Below are 22,725 nucleotides of genomic sequence, written 5' to 3' on the forward strand. Positions count from 1 at the left end.
CCGTGATGAGATGAGCCCAGAAGAGCCAGCCCAGCCTCCCACGACCTACCTACCTTACGCACCTCACCAAAACCTAAACCTTGCCTTTCCCTTCACACGACCTTCACTCTCACTTCACTTTCCCAGTCTGCAAATGTCCGGCCCGTCGTTATTCACTGCGCTTCTGCCAAGGTAGCGCACTCCCTCCCGCTTCCTTGTCCTCTGCTCCACGTCTTTTCCTCAATCTCTCCTCCTCTCATGCGTCCTTCTGCCCTCGCCCCATACTCCCTCCTTGCTCGTGTTCCTCTGCGCTTGCACCCTGCGGCGCACGCTCCCTCTACGTCACCCTCGGCTCTCCTATTCTCTTGCGCTTCTACTTTTGCTCCTCTGGCGTCACCTCTTCCTTGAACCACTCCACTCTGCATTCGCCCGCAAGCTCACACCATGCCCAAGCGCAACTCGAAAGCGCCCACCGAGGCGCCCTTGAAGGAGGCTCTTGCGAAGAAGGGTGGCTTGACATTGGCCCAGCTCGCCCACTACGACGACATTGCGACAGACGTCCTCGTGGACAAGGTAAGAGGCGCCGCGCCTTGCGCCGTGTCGCAACGTTTCGAGGCTGACGCCGGCGCTCTCAGGTCTACTTCTGGACCACGATCCGCAAGAACCGCATACGCTACTTTCCAATCCGCGGCCTCGACGAGGAAAAGATTGCAGACCTTATCCGCCGCGTGGTCGTCATCGAAAAGGACCCGGCCAAGGCGCTTCAGCTGCTCCTCGAGGAGCCGGCCTTGAAAAAGCACTTTCAGCGCCTCGGCACCGCGGACGAGCGCGAGCACTTTAAGCGCCACTTGCGCAAGTACATTAATATCTACATGCCCGACTGCCCTTGGGAGGTTGCCACGACCAATCGCTACACCATCACCCGGCACGAGGCGGCCGTCTACGCCAGGCGCGACATTCGGAAGAATGAAGTAATCAAGTACCTTTGCGGAATCCAGGTCGCCCTGACCCAGAAGGAGGAGGAGAAGCTCGACGTGAACAAGAGCGATTTCAGCATTGTGCGGAGCAGCAGAAAAAAGACGTCGTCACTGTTCTTGGGCCCCGCCAGGTTCGCTAACCACGACTGCGAGGCCAACGCCCGACTGACCACCAACGGCCCGAACGGCATGACCATCGTTTCCGAGCGGGACATTGACGCTGGCGAGGAGATTACCGTTTCTTATGGAGAGGACTACTTTGGCGAGGATAATTGCGAGTGCTTGTGTGCCACGTGCGAGAATTACGTCAGGAACGGATGGGGCCCGATCACGAAGGACGAAGACGAGGAAGTAGAGGAGGAGGAAAAATGCAAGACTCCGGAGGTGGACGTCGAAGCAACGACGGGACAGGAAGCTGAAGAGACTCAAGCCGCTACCGGATTGGAATCGTCGCCAGGAACGCCGTATTCGTTTCGGAAAAAGAGGAGGTATCCAGTCGAGTCGCAGGCGGAATCGGAAGATTGCAGCACGGAAGCGGCTGAAAATCCCCGTAAGAAGGTCAAGCTCGAGGATCTGCCAACCCAGTCGACTTCTCGTCCGGTGGAAAGCGCGCCAGCTGATATCAAGACTGTTGAGAGGACTGAATCAAGCACCCAGACAGATGCTGCGGTTTGGGGCGAGGATCGGAAGCGCAAGAGAAGAATGTCTTCGGATGATGGTGTCAAGAAGGTGGCTCGACCGAAGATCATGCGCCACAGCCTGTCTTCCATGTCGTTCAAGGAGGCCCATGGAGCTGCGTATGCAAAGCTCACGGCGTTGCGCAACCAGCACAAGTTCCATGGCTCCGTTTTGTCAGAATCAGACTCGTTCAGCACCGACTCGCCCATTTCGTTTTGCGACAGTTCACCGCCATCTTCGGAATCGACCGCTGCAACTTCAATCGACGGCGAGGCCGCCACAGGCCTGCCTGCTCCTCAGCTCAAGGCAGAGCCCGGGAATGAGATCACAATCAAGGTCGACAGCTCCGCGGTTGAGGAACCCAGCACAACACCCGCCTCGACATCGTCTTCCGAGCTCAGCGAATTATCCGACGGCGTCGTCTTTGACGATGCCCACCAGCGGCTGGTCCGCCCCAAGACGCCTCCGCACACGCGATCCCGTTCGCAGAACAAGGATCTCCCACCTCCAACGCATTCGGCCACGGCGCCAATCCCTACCATCGAGGGGGGCGCCTCTGCCGCAGCTCCACGCGACCCGAACCAGCGCGAACCGGGCGACTACACCTTAACCAAGACGCTGTGCTCCGAAAAGTACACGCGGTGGAACCAATGCCGCAACTGCGACGCCGACTTTGCGCAACCCAACTCGTACCAGACGCGCATCAACTGCCCGCGGTGCGAGCGGCACTCGAAGCTTTACGGCTACTCGTGGCCCAAGACGGAAAAGGAGGGCCGGTGGGACAAGGAGGAGCGCATCCTCGACCACCGCCAGGTCAACCGCTTCCTGGCGCCCGACGAGGAGCGCGAGCAGCGCAAGGGCCGCAAGGCGCGCGAGGTCGCCGAGCTGACCCGCCGCCGCGAGAGCATGCAGGCCGCGAGCGAGGCCCGCGACCGCGAGCAGCGCCTCGGCACCGAGAGCGAGAGCTGCGAGGGCACCCCGCGCAGGAGCTTGCGCCGCACAAGGAGCCGCCTGAGCTTGGGCGCGAGGTAGAAGATGACGGTTGCCAACTGACGGCTCGTCGTGGTGCCCGCACTTGTTTGGACTACTAGATGTCGACATGAGACGCAAGGCTTGAAGACCGACCGGCCTGGCGTGCATTGAAGAGCAACGGCAATCACTCACTCGGACGAGGAATCAACTCTTTGGCGCGCTTTTCCCTCTTTCTTCTCACACTACATCTCCTACCTTTCACAGCTGATCAAGAACTGGCGGCGTCTTCTCCTCGCATAGACTTCACTCGGACGACCGTCCATGTTTCATCAATAAAGAATGATTCAAAGGATCGACGACAGCAGCGGTGCCACGCCACTACAGGACGGTACGAAGGTCTGCAAACGAAGAGGTGGCACGAGCGAACGGATGGACGGATCGATGGATGGATGGACGAACGGTATCAAGAATCGGAACAGCAGCGGAGCGCGCGTGCATGCATACCTTTTTCCTTTCCTCATCCTTCTCCTTTTACTCTTTCTCCCACTTCCTTTTCTTGTGTCACCATTCCCTTCCCTTCCCCAGCATACCATATCCACACATGAGCGGGCGGACAGGACACGGAGACTGGCGTCGTTTAGGTGGTAGAGGCGGGTGGTGTTGAATTGATTGAGCCATCAAGCAAGCGGGTGGGTGGGTAGGCAGATCGGTGGGTAGGTGGACAGGCAAGCGGGCACGGGGAGGTAGGCATCAGACATCAGTCGCAGACGGACGAATGAGCACGTTTTGGGATTTTTGAGCAGCCATTACAGCACGTGGTTGGGATTGTTGGGATTTTTTATGGGGTGGATGGATTGTTGTTTGTACAATACAAGTATCGTATAGTAGTAGATTACAGTGCACGCAGTGCAGCGCGGTTGGTGCGGGCAGACGGGTGTTGTGGTTGTTAGTGGAGTGGAGGACGAGGATTAGGTGGACGACGTGGAGAAGGTACAGGTGCGAAGGATACAGGAGGAGGAGGAGTTAAAGGTGAAGGAGGAGGAGGAGGAGGAGGAGGCGGTATTTTGCAGGCTGTACAGTACATATATCCCAGCATCGTCGTGCGTGCACATTCACATTGTACGCATCACAATTACAAAGAAGCCCTTACTTATCCCGAACACCCTTCCTTCACTAAATTACTAAACTACATGTCTTCAAAACAGTAACAAGTAGAGCGCGCAGACGGCGCTGGCGGCCAAGGTTGCCAGCTGCTTGCGGGAGTCGGACAGGAGAGGGAGGAGGATCGCGGCTGAGCTGTCTTGACGTATAAAGACATGGCGGCGAGGAGGAGCTAGCTACCTGGCTGGGAGGACCCTGAGCGGTCGTCGACACACATAGGAAGTATGCATGGCTGACGGTGTGAGAACCAGAATGCTTTGGTCATCATATGCCTTTCTTTAGTGACGTTCTTACTCTTGGAGCAGACGAACGACGAGTTCGCGAGCACTCAGCAACGCAACGCACGTAGGAGTCGCAATTAAAGAGAGGGGGGTGCCGTGGACGAAGCTTCAGCATCTCCTTGAGGCCTGCCGCGTAATGGTGAGAACAATCCACACTACCGACGCAGAAGAGGTACGACGCATTCGCTTTCGCGTACGTGCGGCTACGAAAGCGACGGGGAAGGTTGACACTTGTTCGACATGTTTGGGTGAGAAGATTTTTGGAAGATGGAAGTTACGGGCAGACGACTACGAGTTTTGGGTGATGGGATGATGATTCGGCCGCGTTGGTGTTGCGTCGTAACTATTGAAGGGTGTTTGGAAGGGTAGGGGTCGCGGAATTAGCGGTCGTGTTGTGGTGGACAGAGTGGGGAGGGGTGTCGTCTATGGCTATGGTACAAACTGGGAAGGGGTCCAATCTTGTCGTGGCTACTGTACAATTTGGGAAGGGGTCTTTTCGGTGGCTGTTGTACAGGTCGTGTGACTATGGCGGATTTGCCAAAGGGAGAGGCTGGCCAAGAGGCGGGTCAGAAAGGGGACTCGTAAAATGGCGGATGGAAGACTTACTTGAGGTGCCCGTAAGCAAATGTAAGGCGTAAGCCTAGCGGGACGAAGTACAAACGTGTTCGCGGACTGCGACGGAGAGGAGCTTGTGCTCTTGGGTTCTGCTGAGAGTAAAGTTCAGATACGTCTAAGCGATCATTCGGTTGATTATTCGAGCTTCGGGAGGATTGTGTTTTGACGAGGGACAGTCCACGGTGTGAGCTCAAGCGGACGGCAAGCTTCCCAAGACTGCAACGACGCGCTGCCTCATGTCAAGGCCCAGAGTGGTATGCGAGATGTACTCCAGGTACGTGCTGTTCAATCGTCAGCCACCCATTCTTCAACAGCCATGTCTGTAACCGATATCCATTTGACTCACAAAAGCTTGCGAACACTGTTCTCAAGAACCTCCTTCTTGTGTCGGAGGTGGCTCAAGTCGTCCTCCATATCCAGCAAGTGGTGCTCAAGGAACTCCAAGGGATCCGCGCCCTCGAGCTTGGCACTGGCCTCCTCCAGCTTCATAGCTGCGAGTATGTGGGCGGCTCCCAGTGAGCTCTCCGAGTCGTCGTTGTTCATGAGGCCGGGGACTTCATGGATCGCCTCGAGACGGGTGAGATCTCTGAACAGCAACTTGACAAGCCACTCGTCCTTTGTTTCAGCGCGCTCGAGTTCTTGTGAGAACTCGGTGATAATGTCGTCGTTCGGGGTCGTTTGCTGCGCATTCAGGATTCCGGTGGCGTGGGCGGTGATCTCCATCCTCTTCGCTTTCTTCATCATTCTGATCCGATTCTTCGCGCCTCCGCGCGTACCACGATGGGCCTTCTTCTCCGCCTGGGCGGCAGCCTGGTGACCATCGACTCCGGCCGGACTGTGGCGTGCCTTCTTCGGCTCCTGCTCCTCGACACCTTCCATGAGCGAGTCTGCGCGGGCTTTGCGCTTGCGCTGCGGCTCTTGAATGCCCGTTGCGGGTGGCTGCGCTGGGTCCTTGCCTTTGCGACCGGAATTGTCCTCAGATGCGCGCGTCGCACCAGAGAGGCTCATCCTCGCAAGGGCGGCTTGAATGTGAAGGTCATCGGACAGAGTCATCTTTGTAAGGACAGCTTGAAGATCGTCTGTTTCCAGGATCTCTCGTGCGAGCCTGACTCTGGAGTTCATGTCGGGATTGTTTGGCTTCTGATGAACCAGTGACTTCGGGATTGCTTGGCCAAGGGCCACATCGTCGTGCTCATCAACGGGCTCAGTGTGAGGGCGTGGGTGCTCTACGAGCGCAGAGGCTTGCGCGCGGGAGGATGATGACTCCATGGCGACCTGCAGTTCGAATTGGAGATGGACGTGTGCAGGTGTGGTGAGAATGACAGGAAAACGAGTGGACGGTGAGTTGGTTGGTGGAGAAGTTGCGAGCTTGGAGGCTCGCTCGCTCAGTGGACGCAAGGAAATGATAGAGGAAGAAAGTTCAGACGTTGGCGCGGAGTTCAAAGGCAGGCGGACGAGGAGCAGGCTCGCGGAACAACAACAGGCGACACGGCTTCGATGATCCGGCCCGGCTTTCTTCCGGCTTTCTGGTTGAGAGGCAGTAGCACTTAGTTCGAAGGGTTTGAATCGCCGGTAAGGATCGCTGGTGGGTAGTTGGCCGGATGGTGGCGTGGTAACTTACTGTTTACCCACGCTGTCCGGAGTTCAATCCTACCCCTGCGATCCGATTATCTTTCCTACCGTATTTTCCTCCCCTTTTTTTCTTTCTTTCTTTTTGGTCTTCATTCGCTTAAGACCAAAGGTAGATGAGCAAGCAGTCAGTGAGGTCGAAGCTGAATTTAGGGCACACTTTTTGGCCATTCGAGCCCGGCCATTCAGAGCATCGGTGACAAATCACTGAACCTGGAAGTAGCTCAATGTGATCACTCACCTCAATCTACTCTCCATATTTTGGCGTCCGCACGACTCCATGTTATGCACCGCCGCCAGGTTCTTGGAGCGCCGCTCGCTAATAGAGTCAAGCGTCAACAAAGACTGTCCGTCAACAGCCCGAACACCGCTCCCCTCCAACTGCCACCCGTCTGCTGCTACTCATCACCAGCTCTAAAAGGTAATGTTGTCGAATCCACGGAGCAATACTCACCTCGGCCCAGCCCAGTCAGTCACTTTGCACACCCGCCAGCCACCAGCGCTAGACGATTCCGCAGGCCACGGCAGAGCCACCAATCTTCCAGCGCCCCTGGCCATCGCCGCCTCTCTTTCCTCCTCCCAAACGTCGCGCGACACTCACCGCCTCGACGTCACTGCCCCATCCCATGCATGCCCGCACATCGGACACCCTCCAGTATCCATCGACACTGCCGCCGCAGCGTTCGGATCTTCCTGTAAAAACAGCACAACAAGCTTTTCTTCCGTCTGGGCAGTCATACGTTCGAGATACGCACGCTCCAAACTACGGCGGTAGCTTTGGCGAGGAAAGAATGAGGCATCGGAAGAATTGTGCAGAAGAAGCCCCTTCCTTTCAACAGCCAAGCGAATGGTTCGTGAGAGAGCAATAGAACGAGACGAAAACAAGAAAATACTAGGATAAGGTACCGGGTACAGAAGGCTGGGAAAATAATCCAGCAGCCTGAACTGAATGCCGCGCAAACCAACAGGGAAACCAAAGCAACGCAGGGGAACTTGACGCAATCCGCATCAAAAGAAGATGAGAAGCAAGTCTTGGCGGGAAACGTCTCTAGAGGCTCGGCGTAGGAAGATACTTGATGTCTTTTGGAATCAGGAGCATTCAAAGCAATACTGTTGTTGGTGGAACAAGGAACGCGAGAGAAAGAACACTATGGAAAGGTCTTGGATCAAAGCTATGCCAGCTACTCACGCGAGCGAATCAGGAGAGAATATCGTGCTTGGTTGTGGTACAAACTGGGAAGGAGTCTTGTCGGTGGCTATGTTACAAGGTTTATGGGCTCAATTTGGGGGGAGTGGCGGTTGTACAGGTTTGCCGAATGACTGACGCAGTTGCAAGGCGTGTCAGTGCGGTGAACCTGAGATTGGAACAGAATACTCACAGCCATGAAAGTGGTTGGTTTTCGAGCAGTCGTATCCATTGGTATCGAAAGAACATGCTCCTTGATGCTTGTTGGAGCTGCTGGGATTGGAAGCTTGAGTCCTCGACTAACGCACGGAAAGACTGGGTCCGCTGCAAGGCTGGCCGTTGGGAGGGACTTCGACAAAGGAGGAAAAAGAAAGAGAAGGCGTCAACCGCAGCGTGGCACACCAGCTCTCAATCTTTGACAAGTTCCAAAGGACTGATGCTCTTCTAACTCGTGGTCGACGTGGTTGTGTCCACCACGACGCGCTCGAACGCTTCCGAAAAAGACTCCTGAAGCTTTTCAGACTGCTCCTGGGCGGTAAGTAGCTGCTCAGCGCGTCGTTGAAGAGCAATGCCCATGCGGACGCCAGATTCGCAACGCCTCTTCTTCAACTACAAGCTACAAAGCACTGTCAGCAATGCTTTGACGCCAAGCAACAACGATGAAAGTCGGTAGACTTACACACGCTTCCCAACGCTCGCCTCAATCACACTTCGCTGGTGCTCGAGGTGGGTTCTCTCCGCGCGCATGCGCAGATCGAGATGCTTGGCAAACTCTTCTGTGCTTTCTCCTTTCAGACTGCAAGTCGCGCCGCTAAGCATCGATGACACCATCAGGTTTTCGGAGAAGCTTTCAGTCTCGGGCTCTCCGTCGCTGGGTCCCAGCTCTTTCTGCAAAAGCTCCAGGCGATCGAGATCCTTGGCGAGTAGCTTCAATAGCCAAGCATCGCGCGTGTCGGCCTTGGAAGCGGCAAGAACCTCTTCGTATGACGATGCACTCTCATTGCACATTCTCGGCATGGAACGTTCCGATTTCTTGGAGGGCTGACCGACGTTTCGCTCGTCACTGATTTCCTTGGCCCGTGGCAGCGGAGTATTCTTCTTTTCTTGATCGGGCGAGCCCTGCGCCGAGCCCGAGCTTCCATAGTCCTCTGGGTCGATCTCTGGCGCTTTATTTGCTTTCGACAGTCTATCGTTGTCTTCGTCTTGCCTGATCGACTGTGCTGGAGAAAAATTCGCTTGATGGGGTACTTTGTTGCAGGGATCAATGTCGCCGAACTCGATGGGATACTTCGCCAGTGCTGCAATGGTGGCGCTCACGTTCCCTTTGCCTTCATTGCCAATGCTCAATGGCAGCGAAAGCTCCTCGTTCTGTGGGCCAAACAGGTGCGTATGCGAGGCAGCATCGACCGACTCAGGCAGCTGGTCTATCAGTGCTTCGACGGCCTCGCCCTTGTCGTATCTGCCACAGTCTTCCTTGTTGGATGGTCGAACGTCTTCAATCATCTCTTGTTTAAGCAAATCGCTGTGCGAGGAAGAGTCCTGAGGCTGGTTCGTATGATCCGCAAGCGCAGCAGCCGCGCGCTCCTTGAGTTTCTTCATCAACGTGAAGCCTGGGAGCTGATCAAGGTACACGCTGAGTAAGCTGTCAGTTTTCCCATATCTTACTACATGGGAGGACGAGGCGTTTTGGACTTACAAGATCTTTTGAATGTTGTCGACTAGGACCGCACGTTTCTGCCTGGCCTGTGTGATTTCGTCTTGCTTGTCGAGCTGCTAGAGTTCTAAAAACTTGGCTAAGCTAGACCAGTATTGTGAGGAGAGCCCTTCGAGACTCATGAAGGTTGGAGAGGTCGGGCGGGAGCCTCAATTCCGACTGCCGCTCACCTTGGGAGGATTGAAGCGGAACTTGAATCGTCTGCTAGTACTATACGCACTTTAGCTAGGCGTCAATGACGCGAAACTGCCCGCAAATGAGGTTAAGGTAGGGAAGGATGGGAAAGCAAAGCAGAAGCTAGTAATGAATGCTGCGCAAAACAGTACAGAGACATTAGTAAAGGGAAAAACTGAAGGGTTCTAAGCTTCAGCTATATAGGACAGCTCTTATCAAGGACAGGAGACTTGAAGAACGCTTTTGGTACAGGAGAAAAGAAATCATTCAATCGCGAGCTACTTTTGTAAGAGGGAGGGGGTTCAGAGGTGAGAATGCCGTGTTTAGAATGTTACAAGCTAGGAAAGAATCTCGGCGGTGGCTATAGTACGGATGGGTGCAATTGATTTAGGGAAGTGGCTGTTGTACAGGACTCATAGATACACGCCAGGCGGCCGAGGCTCAGGGAGATGGGCTAAAAGTCGTGTTAGTGTGTTTAATGGAATTGCGGACAAAACCTACTACGAGTGGCCCAATGGCTGACTTAGACCAAGTTCAACAGGATCCAACGACGGAAAGTCGCGCTGACTGAAAACCACCTGTCTGCTGTTTGTTAGTGTTGGTGGGAGCGAAGGCCTGCGTGCTCAAACGACACGCCCATAAAGACTGGGACGACTGCAAGGCCTGGCGGTGATTGCCAATTGCGACGAAGGAGTGGTGGTGGAGAAGAAGGGTGTGCCCTGACTTGACGCTCAGCCTCGAAATGCTTCAGTTCTTAGGGTCCGAAGGCTCCTTAGAATCACATCTGGCTCGCATTTTGGTCAAGATACTCTGGTATGCGTCCGAAGTCTTGATCGGCTCTTGGGAGTTGAGCAGGCGGTCAACCCGCCTCCTCAGAGCTTTGCTTACGCATACGCCAGAGACGTGTCGATTACTGTCGATGCATTGACTGTAAAGATGATCAGCAATTTTTCGATGCCGCGCATTGACTAGTGAGAGTGGGCAGACTAACACGAGCGGGCGGATGCTCTTCTCGATACAACTACGCTCATTTTGAAGGTCAGACAGCTCAGTGCGCATGCGGGGCTCGTTTTCAATGTCGTCATCTGTGCCCTTGGATGCAATTTTGATTTCCAGCTCTTCCAGACGATCGAGGTCCTTGACGAGCCGTGCCAAGAGCTTCAAGCTGCCCGCATGTTCCTTGGAAGCCGTGTTCTTGGGGATGTCGGTAGGGGCGCCTTCTTGCGCTTCCAGAGTATTGGCCACCCGGAGGGCCTCCTTCTTTTCTCTTTCAAACTTCTTTTGCTTCTTGTTTTTGAACTCACGTGCAGCCTTGCCAGAACGCGAGCCTCTATTGTTGCTTGGAATCTTGATGGCTTCTTCATCATCGGCAGCCAATTTTTCAGATCGCGACTTTTTGGCAGCTGACTCCGGTGCCTCCGCTTCGACTACGAGAGGGTGGTCACGGTCCTTGCGTTTGAGACTGCGTTGGGCCGATTCCTCACCGCCAGGCATGCCAGTATTGCGTTTGGCGTCGCGGAGCTCATTGAGAGCGGCTTGACCTGGGAGATGTCGTCGCATTCCAGGATGACATCGGCAAGAAGACTTGTGAGAGTGCGGGAATACTCGCCAGGGCGCAAAACGCGCTGGCTGGTTCCATCCGCTAGGGATCTGCCATGGCGACTGTTCCGCTCTTGCGGCTGAGCATGTTCGTCGAGGACATTGTCGATGCCTACGTGGAGTATGATGAACAGTGGCCGTCGCGATTTCGGAATTTCAGAGTAGTCCGGAAGCTGTGTACTGCGCGCGACGACGTCACGAGGCTGGCGTTCAGCGTCGGCCTGGCGGATTTGTTGCGATGGATTTTCGTCCGTCATGCTGGGAGGAACCAGGGTGGAAAAGTTCGAGTCTTAGCGCACCGGTGCTGATGTGGGTACGTGGTGCTGGTCGTATGGAAGCGCTTGTTGGCCAGAAGTCGGTGGTGTTGAGCGACAGTGCCCGCTAGCACAACGATACTGTAGAGGTCAAGCCCAAGCGGCGCCCGGGAATTTTGACGTTCCGGTGTGCAGACGCTGGAGGTTAGCGTTTCGGGTGACCAAAACATTTGAAGAAAATTGTGTGGGCAGGCGCTCGACATGCCTCCTCAGACCTGCCACGCGTGCCTAATCGGGAGTGTTGCTTCCTCACGCCGCCTGAGCACAAGCCTACTCGCCGACGGCAGGCGCTTCATTCCGTTCGATCAAATACAACAATTGCTCAGTGCCCGCGGCAGCAAGTGTTTAAATCAGCGCCAAGTGTTAGAATTTCGTATGGCAAGCAGCGACTTCTAACATTGTCCATTGACGATATTTTCCGTTGACAACAAATGGAGCGACAAAGCAGCAGCCAGTATTACCAGAGGTCACGTTGGAGTTCTTTGAACTGGCTTTGATATCCGCAGGTCTCTTAGAGGCGGTTATCAAAGAGGGACTCTCTTCTATAACTGACACTGTCGTCTCTCGTCTGTCTTTGATACTAACGAACCCTGCTTCGAGGCATTTAGTAGCTATTCAGAGTGCGATTGGCGCTTACCGCTTGCAAATCTGCCCTCAGCACTCGTATTTCATTATTTTGTTACACCTCAGGTCTTCCTTCCAATATCACTTTTACCTCAGCCTGCATCAGACTTGCGCTTAGTATAGCGCTCAAATACCTGCTAACCCGCCTGTTTCCACGTCGATTGCGCGACAGTGAGGGTCCGGTAGCAAGATGGTAAGTAGAACCAGGTATCTTTTGCGAGATCAGTGGTCGTAATCAGCTCGGCCAGACGGCAATGATGTTTGTAAGCCCGGAAGTTCCTGTCGGTGTGAGGGTGCCACTTTCATGTTTATATTTCTAAAAGTTCAGTTCCTTAGCAAGGACTTGGTAAGGATGCATCCAACAAGGGGTGGTGGCTGCGTTGGTGGGGTTGATTGTGGTGCTCCTGCGCCTTGCCTCCTAACTATGCGCCTAGCCCTGAGTTCGATTCCCGCCAAGTCCGATATTTTTTTTTCTGTCCTCTCTCTCTTTTTTCCCGTTTTATCCTTCCGTTGAATTGCGTAGCTGCTGTAACAATCGATGTCAGAACGCTGAGAGTGAGTGAGCACTTTACCAGGTACTCAGCTCGCCACTGAGCCCAACTTTTCGCTGCTGCACAGAGTCCATCCAAGGCACAGGCAGCGGAGGGACACAGATCTTCCAGAATCTGGACAGTACGCCTTGCTGCTGCTTGCCGTATGTTGGGTGTCAGCGCAAGGTATGAAAGGACGGACGAGGAACTGACCTGCCGCAGCATTCGGTGCCGTACGGGCAATCGGACAGCAAGCACACCAACACCAGCACCAGCCTTGTTGTCACCAGACGCGTACCTAGTAGGTCAGCGCTTGTCTGCCGCCCGATGGTATCCCTACTCACCGTCTTCATGGCCTCTCAAGGACACCCGTCTAAGCATGCGCGATGGCAACGCTCTCCTTCCAGTGCACATGGACACTAGCGCTTGTCCTCCTCACGAACGCTGCATTGCCGTCACCATCTGACGCCTTAACATCAGACTCTCGAGGAAATACTACACTGCCGCTTATACCGTCAGACATTCCTACACAAACAAGATCAGCTATTTCTCCCTCTACGTGGTAAAGCCTTCTGGTTGCGCACACTTCGACTCTATACAAAGGCAAGTAAAGGATGATGCGAGCGAGGAGACTCTGCAAACCACAAGCATACAAGCAGAAGTGGCGGCGAACCAGTGGTCGCCAGTTCAGTCGCAGGAAGTAGTTGCTGGTGGAACATTCGAGCCATCCGGAGCAAATGTGTAGACAGAGTGGAAGGAACCAGACAAGTAGAATGCGAAAGACCGAACCAGCGGAGAGACTTGCGAAAAGCAGTAGAGAAAACCCAACCAACAAAAAGAGAATCAAGGAGATCCGGGCCAAAATTGATGAGCAAATACGCAAGTGAAAACGACTTTGGCAAGCTCATTGAGGAAAGAAGACTTCAGTTTTATGGGACAGGTATTTCAATCGGATGCCATGCTAGCTACTTACGAAAGAAAGGGAGGGCAGAATGTCGTGTCTGGAGTGGTACAAGCTGGGAAAGAATCTTGGTGGTGGCTATGGTACATACAGGCTGTGAAGGATTCTTTTGGATGGCTATGGTACAGGGAGGGTGCAGTGGTTTTGGGGAAGCGGCTGTTCTACAATGCGCATGACACGCGAGGCTCGCTGTGGGTAATCGGCTGCCAGTCATGTCAGTGTTGTTTCGCGGAAGTGAAGACAAAACGTACGACGAGTGGCCCAATAGCTGGCTTGTAATAGGCCAAAATCAACAGGAGCAAAGGACGAGAGCCACTTGTTTGCTGTTTGTTGACGTCGGCGGGAGCGAAGGTCTGGGTACTTGAACAACACACTCCAAAAGGCTGAGACCAACTGCAACGCTTGACGGTGAGGGTGAACTTTGATGAAGGAGTTGAGGTAAAGGGGAAGAAGGGTATAACCCAGCTTGACGCTCCAGCCTCCAATCCTTCAGTTTTCAGGGGCCGAAGACTCCTTGGACGCGTTGGCATTCACCTTGCTCATAACGAGCTTAAATGCGTCTGATTGCTTCATCGGCGTTTGAGTGGCAAGAAGCCGGTCAGCCCGCCTCCTCAGAGACTTGCTGATGCGTACTCCAGAAGTGTGTCCACTGTTGTCAAGGCAAAGACTGTGAACATGGTGTAAGCAAAGGCTCGATGCTAGGCATCAAGGAATGAGAGCGGGTGAGCTTACACAAGCTGGCGGACATTGGACTCAGTCACCATGCGCTCGTTCTCGAGACGGTTCCTCTTGCGGAGCTTGACATAGTCGGCCAACTCTTCGGGGCAATCTCCTTCCAGACTGTGGGTGGGGTCACTGATGTAGGACGTCCTCTCCGACCTGTTATCTCCGTCCTTGGCTCCCAACTCTTTCTCCAACTGTTCAAGTCTCTCGACATCTTTCACAAGCACCTTGAGGAGCCACGTACTACTCTTGTGGGCGTTGGACGCTGGGACGATTTCTCCGAGTGGCACCATGATGGCTTTGTTGTCATCTTCCGTCCTGGGATACTCGACTTCCTTGACGGGCAGGCCCTTGTGATCTTTGCCGCTGGCCTGCGATCTCGTTGGCTTCGGGATCTCCTCGTCGACTGTCACAAGCGGACTTCTACGCGAGCAAGCCTCATCTGAAACAGTCGGCTGCTGGTCTGCCAGCGCCGCTGTGGCCTTGCCCGTGTTTGCTCTACCAAAGCTTTGGTTGCTCGAGGTGTGAAGGTTTTCTCCACCATGCGGCTCAGGCAAGTCGCCGCGCTTGTCATCAGGTGGGGTCGCATGGGCCCCCAGGGCTGCAATCATGCGCTCCTTCAATTTTCTCGCCAGAGTAAAATGAGGAGACTGGTCAACGTACATGCTGTAGAGGCTGTCAGTCATCCTTTATTTACGTCTTGCTACGTTTCGGACTTACCGAAGCTTGAGAATGTTTTCCACCAGGATCGCACACTTGTGCTTAGCATGCGTTGTCTCATATTGCTTTTCCAGAACGTAGTGCTCGAGAAAATCCGCAAAGTCAGTCCTTGGGAGACTGCTCAAGGAACCATGGAGAATTTGGGCCGTGGTCATGTGCATACAACATGCCGAAGACACATCAAGATCCTGATCGTCCATGATGCCCAGTGTCTTGTTAATCGCTTCGAGACGGTTCAAATTGTCTTCCAATAGGCTGATAATAGCCATGTTGCGTGCGATGGTGGTGCCTCTAAAGCCTTGCTCAGCAACCACACGGCGGAAACTCTTAAGAACGCCGTCGTCATTGTCGGAAACACCTCCTCGGGCCTCCAGGATGGCGGCCACGCGAGCAACCTGCTGTTCAAAATCGAGCTTTCTCTCCGAATTGTCCTTTCGTTCGTGACGCGGTCTCTTCTGCTCTTCCGATCCATCTACGGGAGAGTCGGCGCGCTCTTTGCGCTTGAGCGCGCGTCCAGCTGAGCCGTCGACACCTGGCATGGCGACATCTGGGTTGGCCATAGCACGACCATCTTGACCCGTGATGTTACTGTCCGTGAGCTCATTCGCAAGTTGTTCTCCCGGGCGCAAGGTTGTGTCGCCATCTTTCTCAGAAGGTTTACGGATGAGATGTGCTCGGGACGTGTGGACGCCGGAGAAGTCGTCGTCGGAATTCTCCATCATGAATGCGGCCGGGCTCGAGGGATATTTGTTTCAGCGTCGGCTGACTTGGCTTCTTCGTGGTCAATGGTTCGGCGTGAAAGAGGATCCAGGCTTGGGGGTGGTTCAGAAGGAGTTGGGGACCTCAGGTCGAGCAGGTGTCGTGTCGACAGGATGGGTTGGTGGAGAGGTGTCGAGGTTAGGCTCACGCAGGGCTCGCAGATTTTGAGAGGGTGCGGACGTTTTGTGGGCGACGCTCAATGTACCTTCCTCTTCAACCCGCTAGGCGTACCCGAATCGGCAGTGGTGCTTCCTCGCCGGCCCAGCGTGGGCCAACTCGCAAGTCAAGCGCTTCTTTCTTGGAATACGGGCCCTGGGCCAGACTGAACTTGAAATTAGCACTAAGAGGTGTTAAAAACAACCCCGAAGTGCCAAAATTCTTGAGCGAAAGCCGATTTCGAAGATGAGTGGAACAAGGGAGAGGAGGCTGGTGGTGCCAGATGGAAAGATCAATATGACGGCGTCGTGTCGTTGATCCAGCCATCGCGGGCTTCTTTTAACTGATCCGGAGTGGCCCGCACTGCGACGTCTTGCGAGCAACCCTACCGACTACGAAGACAGATTTTTGAAACACGATGCACAGTAGCTGTTTGTTTTTGCGTTGCATTCCATTGCGCTGTGAATAGACATCACCTTGATGTTGAGGGTTTTTGGGCCTGCAGACGTGCCTGAGAACCGCCATTTCATGAAGGCCGCTGATGCGTTGCGTTGCAGGCTACTCTGTACTGATCACAGTAGACACATCATAGTCAGGTTTGGGATTTCTTACTCTGTGTTTATATTTTCAAAAGTTCAGACCCTTAGCACGGATCTGGACGGGAGAGTCCGACGAGGGCCTTTGGCGTAATTGGTGCAGCAAGTAGGTTCTGAGGCGCCTACCATGCGCGCCGCGTAAATCGTCAGGTCTGACGTTCGATTCTCACCGCACCCAGTTCCGCCTTTTTTCTTTTTCTTTTTCGCTTTACTTGCCTTTTTGTTCGCCTAGTTGGCCACTGTACCTACTTACCTGTTTGCTTGAGCGCGGATGATGTAAGTAGTGAGCACTTGCCAATTCAGCTCGCCACCAAGCCCAACCTTTTGCTGCTCCGCCATGCAATGCATCCAAGGCATAGGCGGATGGGCGCGCAGACCCTCAAGGGCCTGGCCGATATGCCTTGCTACCGTTGTTTGTGTTTTGGGTGTTAGCGCAAGACTTGAAGGGACAGACGTGGACCTGACCTGCCCGCGTCGCCGTCGCCTACTCATCCAATGCCTACACATCGGACTTCTTCGAGGAAACACTACACTGCTGCTAATACCGTCAGGTCTTCCTGCACAAACAAGATCAGCCTTTCCTCCCTCTACGTAGCAACGCCTTCAAGATACGCACGCTTCGGTCCCTAGCGGAGGCAAGAAAAGGATAAGGCGGGCGAGGCGATTCTCCAGACCGCAAAGACGCAAGTGGGAATGAAAACGAGCCAGCAGCCATCAGTTGCAGGAAGTGGTTGCTGGTGGAACATTCTAGTCGACCTCGAGCCGTTCGGGAAACACATCGCGGCCGCCAGGCATGACTGAATGGATTGTTCCGCGTTCTTTGATGAGACAGGCCCTCAATGAGTCAGTCCTGTGTGATGAGCCCTCCAACCGTGCAGAAGCCTTTGAGAGTGAGGTTTGGCGGGAGTGGGTGTAGTTGTTGCCAGATGAGCGAAATGGGAACTGCTGAATGCGAAAGGCAAGTGACCAAGTGCAGAAACAAGGTGAAGGTACGAGAGAAGCAAGATTCCAGCCAGCGAAAGAAGTTGCGCAGAACAGTAGAGAAGCCCAAGCAACAAAGGGAAACCCAAAGAGGTCCACACCAAAAGTGATGGGCAAACCCCTGGTGAAAACGACTTTGGCAAGCTTGTTGAGAAGGAAGACTGTGGCTTCGTGGGGTAATTATCTAGGGGTAAGAGACACGGGGAACGCTTCGAGGCAGGACAATGGAAAGCATTTTAATGAAGTTCGAGCTACCTACTTGTGCAAGAGGGGGAGGGGAGACTGTTATGATCAGGTATGGTGATGTACAAACTGGGCAAGAGTCTTTTCGGCGGCTATAGTACAAGCTGGGAAGGGAATGTAATGGTGGCTATGTTACAGGGTGGGCGGAATCGATTTCGAGAAGTGGCTGGGCGGGCGTACAGAGCGTGCGTGGACGCGCGAGACCGCCGAGGGTAAATGGGCTGCTACAAGTCATGTCAGCGTGTTTCGCGAAAATGCGGACAAACTTCAACGTACTATGCGTGCCCCAATGCGTGGTTTGCAATTGGCTTGACCAAAGAACAAATAGACATGCTCAATGAAGTCCACCTGTTTTCTGCTCCTTGGCGCTGGTGGGAGACGGGGTCTCAGTTGTGGAATGCCCGGGCCGTGTCAACTTTGGCGTCGATCTGGGTGCCTTACAGGAGCAAGCCCTCGTCCGTGTCTTCGGTCTTGCGGGTTTCGACGTCATCGGGTTCAGTAGAAAGGTTCGGCGGGCTTGTGGTGGCCTCGCCCATCTCTCCAGAATCCGAACCCTCGTCCCTCTCTGGAGGAGAAGCCTCGCCGAGACCAATGTCGTAAATATCAATCGAACCAATAATTGCTTCAATGTCCTCCTCTGATAGGTTGTTTGCAGTGGTGGATCGAAGGTGCTCCCTGCAAAGACTGTCAGCCGTTCCACTCGTTTGTGCATGAGATGAAGGCAGATTGGACCTACTGGATCCTGCGAATGCGGTCCAAAGCCACAACGCGCTCGTAACGAGCATAGGTAAACTCGTATTCATTGATCATCATTTGGAATCGGAGAATCTCCGCCAAGTTGGTCCTTGGTAGGTTGCGCGAGGCATTCTCGATGTCCACAGCAGCGATCCTGTGGTCTTGGTATGCGGAGATGACAGGAGATCTGTTCTCCGTGGGACCGAGAAACTGGTCGATTTTGCGCAGGCGCTCTTGGTAGTTCAGCAGCAATTTGACGAAGGTCTTGATTTCCGACGCGGAATTTGTGCCACCGCTCTCGCGATGCTCGCTGTGGATAGTCTTGAGTATGTCGTCGACTAGGAGATCTTTGGCCTTTGCGCCATCTGTGTTCCTGGGACGCTTCGTCGGCTCCTGGACGGCGGACTCCTGCGCCTCTGCATTGCTCGAGATGGAATTGGAGCGTTCTTTGCGCTTGAGCGGGCGTCCAACTGGGCTCTCGGTCTCAGGCATGGCAGGCTTGCGCTCGGCTGAGCTCTCGATCTCAGACATGGCAGGCTCGCGCTCGGCCTCAACGGGGCGGTGTAAAGTAGCTGTGACGTCAATATCGGCTAGTCCAGGCGCAAAAGCTCTCTGGGGTACTCACAATCTCTTTCAGCGTGTTGGCCACTCGGAGAAGGCTTTTGCGACTCGCGGTCCCTGGAGCAGCCGTGTCCCTCCATGGTGAACACAGCGGTGATTGACGGAGTGCAATTTGGCGTCGGCTCGGGTGGTGTGTGGTGTGGCTCGGCTATTGAAGTGCAAACGAAGTGTGATGGAGACCTCGGGTGGTGCAAGTTGGGGAGGTTGAGGTGGGGAGGAAAGGGACTGGCTGCGCAGGCGGATTTTGAAGGTTGAGGGCGCTGCGTGGGCGAAACTTGAAGTGCCTCCCCAAACCCGAGAGGCGCACCTGCTGATTCAGGAATGCTGCTTGCTCACGCCGACCCAGCGTTTGGTAGCCAGGCTTTTCCACGAGGCAGGTGCGTCTGTTTTGGGACATCCGACCTACAACCGAACTGAGCTGAATTCTAACAAAGCAGCGTCAAAATTAGCCCTAGATTTCGAGAGTCTGCAAAACCCTTGCATTCCACAAGGCGAGCGAGGTACCTGACTTTTCCGTCAATTGCGATTCCGGTAGGGCAAGCCCATCGGGGCGTAGGTGGCCTTCAAGACGCCTTCCGATTGCGAACACGGCATTACCTAGGGCAGCACGCTAGTCCGCGTCGTCTTCATTGTAAACCCTCCATGTTCTCCCAAGTGCTGCAGAACGCAAGAGCCATGCATAAAGATTGGAAGAAATGGATCAGGCCCGGAGGCGGAGGATGGAAGTAGGTATGATGCAACACCATGTCAAAGGGTCAATCGAAAATAGGGGACTCCCGCCGTTTTCGACAACGGCTATTCTGGCGTCGTGTCGCGATGGAGAAAATCAAAGTGGATGACACTGCCAAATGTGACGATAACGTTGTTATGTTGGCTTTCGCGATGCTCTCGCAGATGGCATGGGGCCAGCCGTCATCTTGCATTCCTTGGTTCTGTACGCATCCAAGCTCTTGCGACATAGATTGTGAGGCGGAGTCCATGAAGGACAAGCAGGGAGAAAGAGGCATAGAAAGATCCGCAGACACAGCCGCGGACGTTTGCACAACCACTCAGACTGCGCAAAGCACGCAAGACACACGACAGACAAACAAAAAAGAGATGGTTAGGACAGAAGCGACTAGACGGGCCTAAAACGCAATAGCTTGACACGCGCAAAGTCTCCGGCGACGACGGGACCTAGCCGGAAGCGTCGACAGCAGCAGCGGCTGTGTCGCTCGGGCGTGTGGAGACGGCCAGGACGCGTTTGGCACGTTTGGAGGTCTTTGGTGATGGGGCAGAGGTGGTTTGGTGGGTGTGATTGCGGCGGAAGCAAATCTGATAACGGGTGGAAAGTGGGACGTGAGAGGGGCGTAGGAGACAAAGACGGGGGAACCCAAAGGAATGGACGCGTTGAGATGGTTGGTTTGTAGAAATGGTATTGACTATACGAGATTTGAAGGGAGGATGGAGTCGGGGAGGGAGATGTCATACGTACGTCTTTGGTGTTGGCCGTGTGATGACTCAGAGGGTGCAAGCAGAATTGACGGAAGCCGGGGCGCGGGCGGCGGAGTGGAAAGATCAGAAGCGGCGCAAACCTAGATGATGCGCAAGTGGGGAGGAGAGATTGAGGAAGGACGAGAGGACGAGAGGTGTCGTTGTCGGATTAGATCAAGTAAATCCCATCACCGTCGCAGAGGCAAGACTGACTGGCACGGCAGGACGGCAGGGAACCACGGGCGCTGGCACACTTCAAACGGAAGGGCCAGGGCGGGCTTCCAGCGTCCAGTATCCACAATCAGTTGCTGTCGACTCCGGGGCTCGAGTTGTCGTCATGCAACGCACCTGCTGTCGTGAGGTGTTGAGGTGAGGTTGTCGACGGGACGGCAAGGCAGGCATGTATTGTCAGGTAGGGGTTGGGCACATGAACGGGCAGCGCGATCCCTGCCCTGGGCTGGCGGCGGGCTACTTGTCTACCGCATACATAAGCACCACTCGTCTCCCGCCTTGAATGAATCCTCTCCGTCTGCTCTTCGCGTTCCGTGCGTGTCCTCCTTGCCTGCCCAGCCTCGCCTCCCGGAGTTTAGCCGCCACCAAAATAATTCTGGAAGACATCATCGTCGACTCCCTTGTTGGTGGTATTTGGTGTTTACCTCCCAATCGCCCCGACTCACGGCCCTCCTGCTCGGCTCGCCCCCTGTACAAAAAAAAATAAAACAAAGAACGGACCCATTGGCGCCTCGACGCTTGTTTGTCGCGTTTGCACCGCCCGACTGCACCTCGAATAAATAGCTACATTATGAAAGAGGACCCGGACGGCGACTACGCGCCGCGCTCCCCCGACCTCTCGGCCTATGACAGCGACACCGTCACCGCCTTTGACCAAAAGTATCGCGGCTCCATCTCGCACCCCACGCCCCACATCACGACCATCTCACAACCGCCGCCGCCACTCACCCCGCAACACCACGCCTACATTCCCCCCGACAACACCCCAGGTACCGTCCCCATGCCGTCCCGATTCGGGAAAATGAAGCTGGAAGCTGAGGACCAAGTTTGGAGCCCCCAGAAACCCCACATTGCCATGGATCCTCTGCAATCCTCCAATGGCCAGTCCATCAAGTCCCACAATGACCTGGCCCCCGGCGTCGCAGAGGGCATCGAGGTCAGAACAAAGTTTCCTGCCGCCCGAATCAAGCGCATCATGCAGGCCGACGAAGACGTCGGCAAGGTCGCCCAAGTCACGCCTCACGTAGTTGGTCAGTCCCCTTGCCCTTCTCTTTCCTCTCCTCGTCATGCTCACGCGCCTCGTCTCCGCCTGCAGCAAAAGCACTCGAGCTCTTTATGATTTCGCTCGTCACAAAGGCCGCCACCGAGGCCAAGAGCCGCTCGTCGAAGCGCGTCACGGCCGTCCACCTCAAGCAGGCGGTACTCAAGGAGGAGCACTTCGACTTTTTAAACGAGATTGTCAACAAGGTGTCGGATGCGCCGGCTGCCGCTGCCCAAACCGAAGCTCGCGGCGGATCGCCCGACGACGCCGCCGCCGCCGCCGCAGCCACGGCCGCTGCCGAAGGCAAGAGGCGCAAGTCGGGCCGCAAGAAGCGCAAGGACAGCGACGACCTGTAATGCCACGACGACCACCATACCCGAATCACGACCCTTTCTTCTCTCTTCTCGACCCTTTGCTGCCGCCAGTCGCGGCCAGCCTGTTAGACTCTTTACCTTGCTTCTCTTCTCTTGTTTTCGATGGCTTTTTTACAATTTTTTGGGAGGGCATCGACTCTCTGGCCATCTGCCAGACATGGTTATGGATGGATAGATGAGGAGGAGCAGCCTTGCGCTCGGCTCCGTCCTCGATTCGTCACGGCGTACCGAGATTGGAGAGGGAACAGCGCGGTCAATGAGCGGACCGATGCGCATGCGGAGAAAACTACGGATTGGCCGGCGGTGCCATTCCCTTGCTTTTGTGTCGAGGACGAGTTATTTTGGCGGCATTTCAGGGCGATGAGCGGGAAATGTTGACGCGAGTTGCTCCAAGGTGCGATGAAGGGTGGAGGGGAAAGCACATGGCTTGACGTGTAGTGGATCTCCGAGGTAGGGGTAGCTAACCAGCCAACAAACAAGACGGCATCGTTTCGTAATGATGCTTTACTAAGCCACCACTATCTGGAGTGGGATGAAGCTATCTTCAGGTCGAGGGCGTCATGCCTAGAGCCACGCGATGATTCACTGCTCCATCGTCGCCATCTTCTTCCACTGCTTGACTGCAGCCTGACGATGGAATTCTGTTTGCAGCTTGAGATGCCGTGCGCTGAGGATCC

At 54.8% G+C, this 22,725-nt stretch overlaps 7 protein-coding genes across 7 annotated transcripts; 2 read left to right on the forward strand and 5 right to left on the reverse strand.

Moving 5' to 3' along the window:
• Positions 1-54: 54 nt before the first annotated feature.
• BKA78DRAFT_92756 (uncharacterized protein) lies at positions 55-2,806 on the forward strand. Its single transcript, XM_066893987.1, has 2 exons — positions 55-552; positions 615-2,806. The coding sequence occupies exons 1-2, from the start codon at positions 424-426 to the stop codon at positions 2,664-2,666; spliced, it is 2,181 nt and encodes a 726-aa protein (XP_066746153.1). The 5' UTR covers positions 55-423; the 3' UTR covers positions 2,667-2,806.
• Positions 2,807-4,853: 2,047 nt separating this feature from the next.
• BKA78DRAFT_350662 (uncharacterized protein) lies at positions 4,854-5,932 on the reverse strand (the record flags this gene model as incomplete). The annotated part of the gene is made up of 2 exons (XM_066891035.1): positions 4,854-4,944; positions 5,010-5,932. The coding sequence occupies 2 exons, from the start codon at positions 5,930-5,932 to the stop codon at positions 4,854-4,856; spliced, it is 1,014 nt and encodes a 337-aa protein (XP_066746154.1).
• Positions 5,933-8,153: 2,221 nt separating this feature from the next.
• BKA78DRAFT_341694 (uncharacterized protein) lies at positions 8,154-9,371 on the reverse strand (the record flags this gene model as incomplete). Its single annotated transcript, XM_066890361.1, has 2 exons — positions 9,175-9,371; positions 8,154-9,111 (listed from the first exon to the last, which is right to left on the reverse strand). Exon 2 carries the CDS (start codon positions 9,075-9,077, stop codon positions 8,154-8,156), a length of 924 nt encoding a protein of 307 aa, XP_066746155.1. The 5' UTR covers positions 9,078-9,111; positions 9,175-9,371.
• A 691-nt stretch (positions 9,372-10,062) lies between these two features.
• On the reverse strand, positions 10,063-10,907 carry BKA78DRAFT_341695 (uncharacterized protein). Its single transcript, XM_066890362.1, has 2 exons — positions 10,358-10,907; positions 10,063-10,294 (listed from the first exon to the last, which is right to left on the reverse strand). Exons 1-2 carry the CDS (start codon positions 10,858-10,860, stop codon positions 10,114-10,116), a joined length of 684 nt encoding a protein of 227 aa, XP_066746156.1. The 5' UTR covers positions 10,861-10,907; the 3' UTR covers positions 10,063-10,113.
• Positions 10,908-13,778: 2,871 nt separating this feature from the next.
• Positions 13,779-15,684, reverse strand: BKA78DRAFT_92850 (uncharacterized protein). The gene is made up of 3 exons (XM_066893988.1): positions 14,838-15,684; positions 14,127-14,783; positions 13,779-14,061 (listed from the first exon to the last, which is right to left on the reverse strand). Exons 1-3 carry the CDS (start codon positions 15,557-15,559, stop codon positions 13,884-13,886), a joined length of 1,557 nt encoding a protein of 518 aa, XP_066746157.1. The 5' UTR covers positions 15,560-15,684; the 3' UTR covers positions 13,779-13,883.
• Positions 15,685-18,009: 2,325 nt separating this feature from the next.
• Positions 18,010-19,008, reverse strand: BKA78DRAFT_293348 (uncharacterized protein; the record flags this gene model as incomplete). The annotated part of the gene is made up of 3 exons (XM_066886204.1): positions 18,010-18,247; positions 18,309-18,897; positions 18,933-19,008. The coding sequence occupies 3 exons, from the start codon at positions 19,006-19,008 to the stop codon at positions 18,010-18,012; spliced, it is 903 nt and encodes a 300-aa protein (XP_066746158.1).
• A 2,495-nt stretch (positions 19,009-21,503) lies between these two features.
• Positions 21,504-21,952, forward strand: BKA78DRAFT_242566 (histone-fold-containing protein; the record flags this gene model as incomplete). Its single annotated transcript, XM_066883935.1, has 2 exons — positions 21,504-21,663; positions 21,729-21,952. Coding segments are annotated over 2 exons (384 nt in total), but the record flags the coding sequence as incomplete, so codon positions are not given.
• Between the last annotated feature and the right edge of the window lie 773 nt (positions 21,953-22,725).

Source organism: Phyllosticta capitalensis (genome assembly GCF_038381095.1).
Source record: "Phyllosticta capitalensis strain CBS 128856 chromosome Unknown BKA78scaffold_3, whole genome shotgun sequence".
Classification (NCBI taxonomy): Eukaryota; Fungi; Ascomycota; class Dothideomycetes; order Botryosphaeriales; family Phyllostictaceae; genus Phyllosticta; species Phyllosticta capitalensis.

Bases quoted from the DNA above. Each gene is read 5' to 3' on its own strand.
- BKA78DRAFT_92756 (XM_066893987.1), top strand. From the start codon at position 424: ATGCCCAAGCGCAACTCGAAAGCGCCCACCGAGGCGCCCTTGAAGGAG. The intron at 553-614 runs GTAAGAGGCGCC...CGGCGCTCTCAG, and splicing joins CAGACGTCCTCGTGGACAAG to GTCTACTTCTGGACCACGAT.
- BKA78DRAFT_341695 (XM_066890362.1), bottom strand. From the start codon at position 10,860: ATGCCTGGCGGTGAGGAATCGGCCCAACGCAGTCTCAAACGCAAGGAC. The intron at 10,295-10,357 runs GTTAGTCTGCCC...TCATCTTTACAG, and splicing joins AAGAGCATCCGCCCGCTCGT to TCAATGCATCGACAGTAATC.
- BKA78DRAFT_92850 (XM_066893988.1), bottom strand. From the start codon at position 15,559: ATGATGGAGAATTCCGACGACGACTTCTCCGGCGTCCACACGTCCCGA. The intron at 14,784-14,837 runs GTAAGTCCGAAA...CAGCCTCTACAG, and splicing joins GAAAACATTCTCAAGCTTCG to CATGTACGTTGACCAGTCTC. The intron at 14,062-14,126 runs GTAAGCTCACCC...CCATGTTCACAG, and splicing joins TCCAATGTCCGCCAGCTTGT to TCTTTGCCTTGACAACAGTG.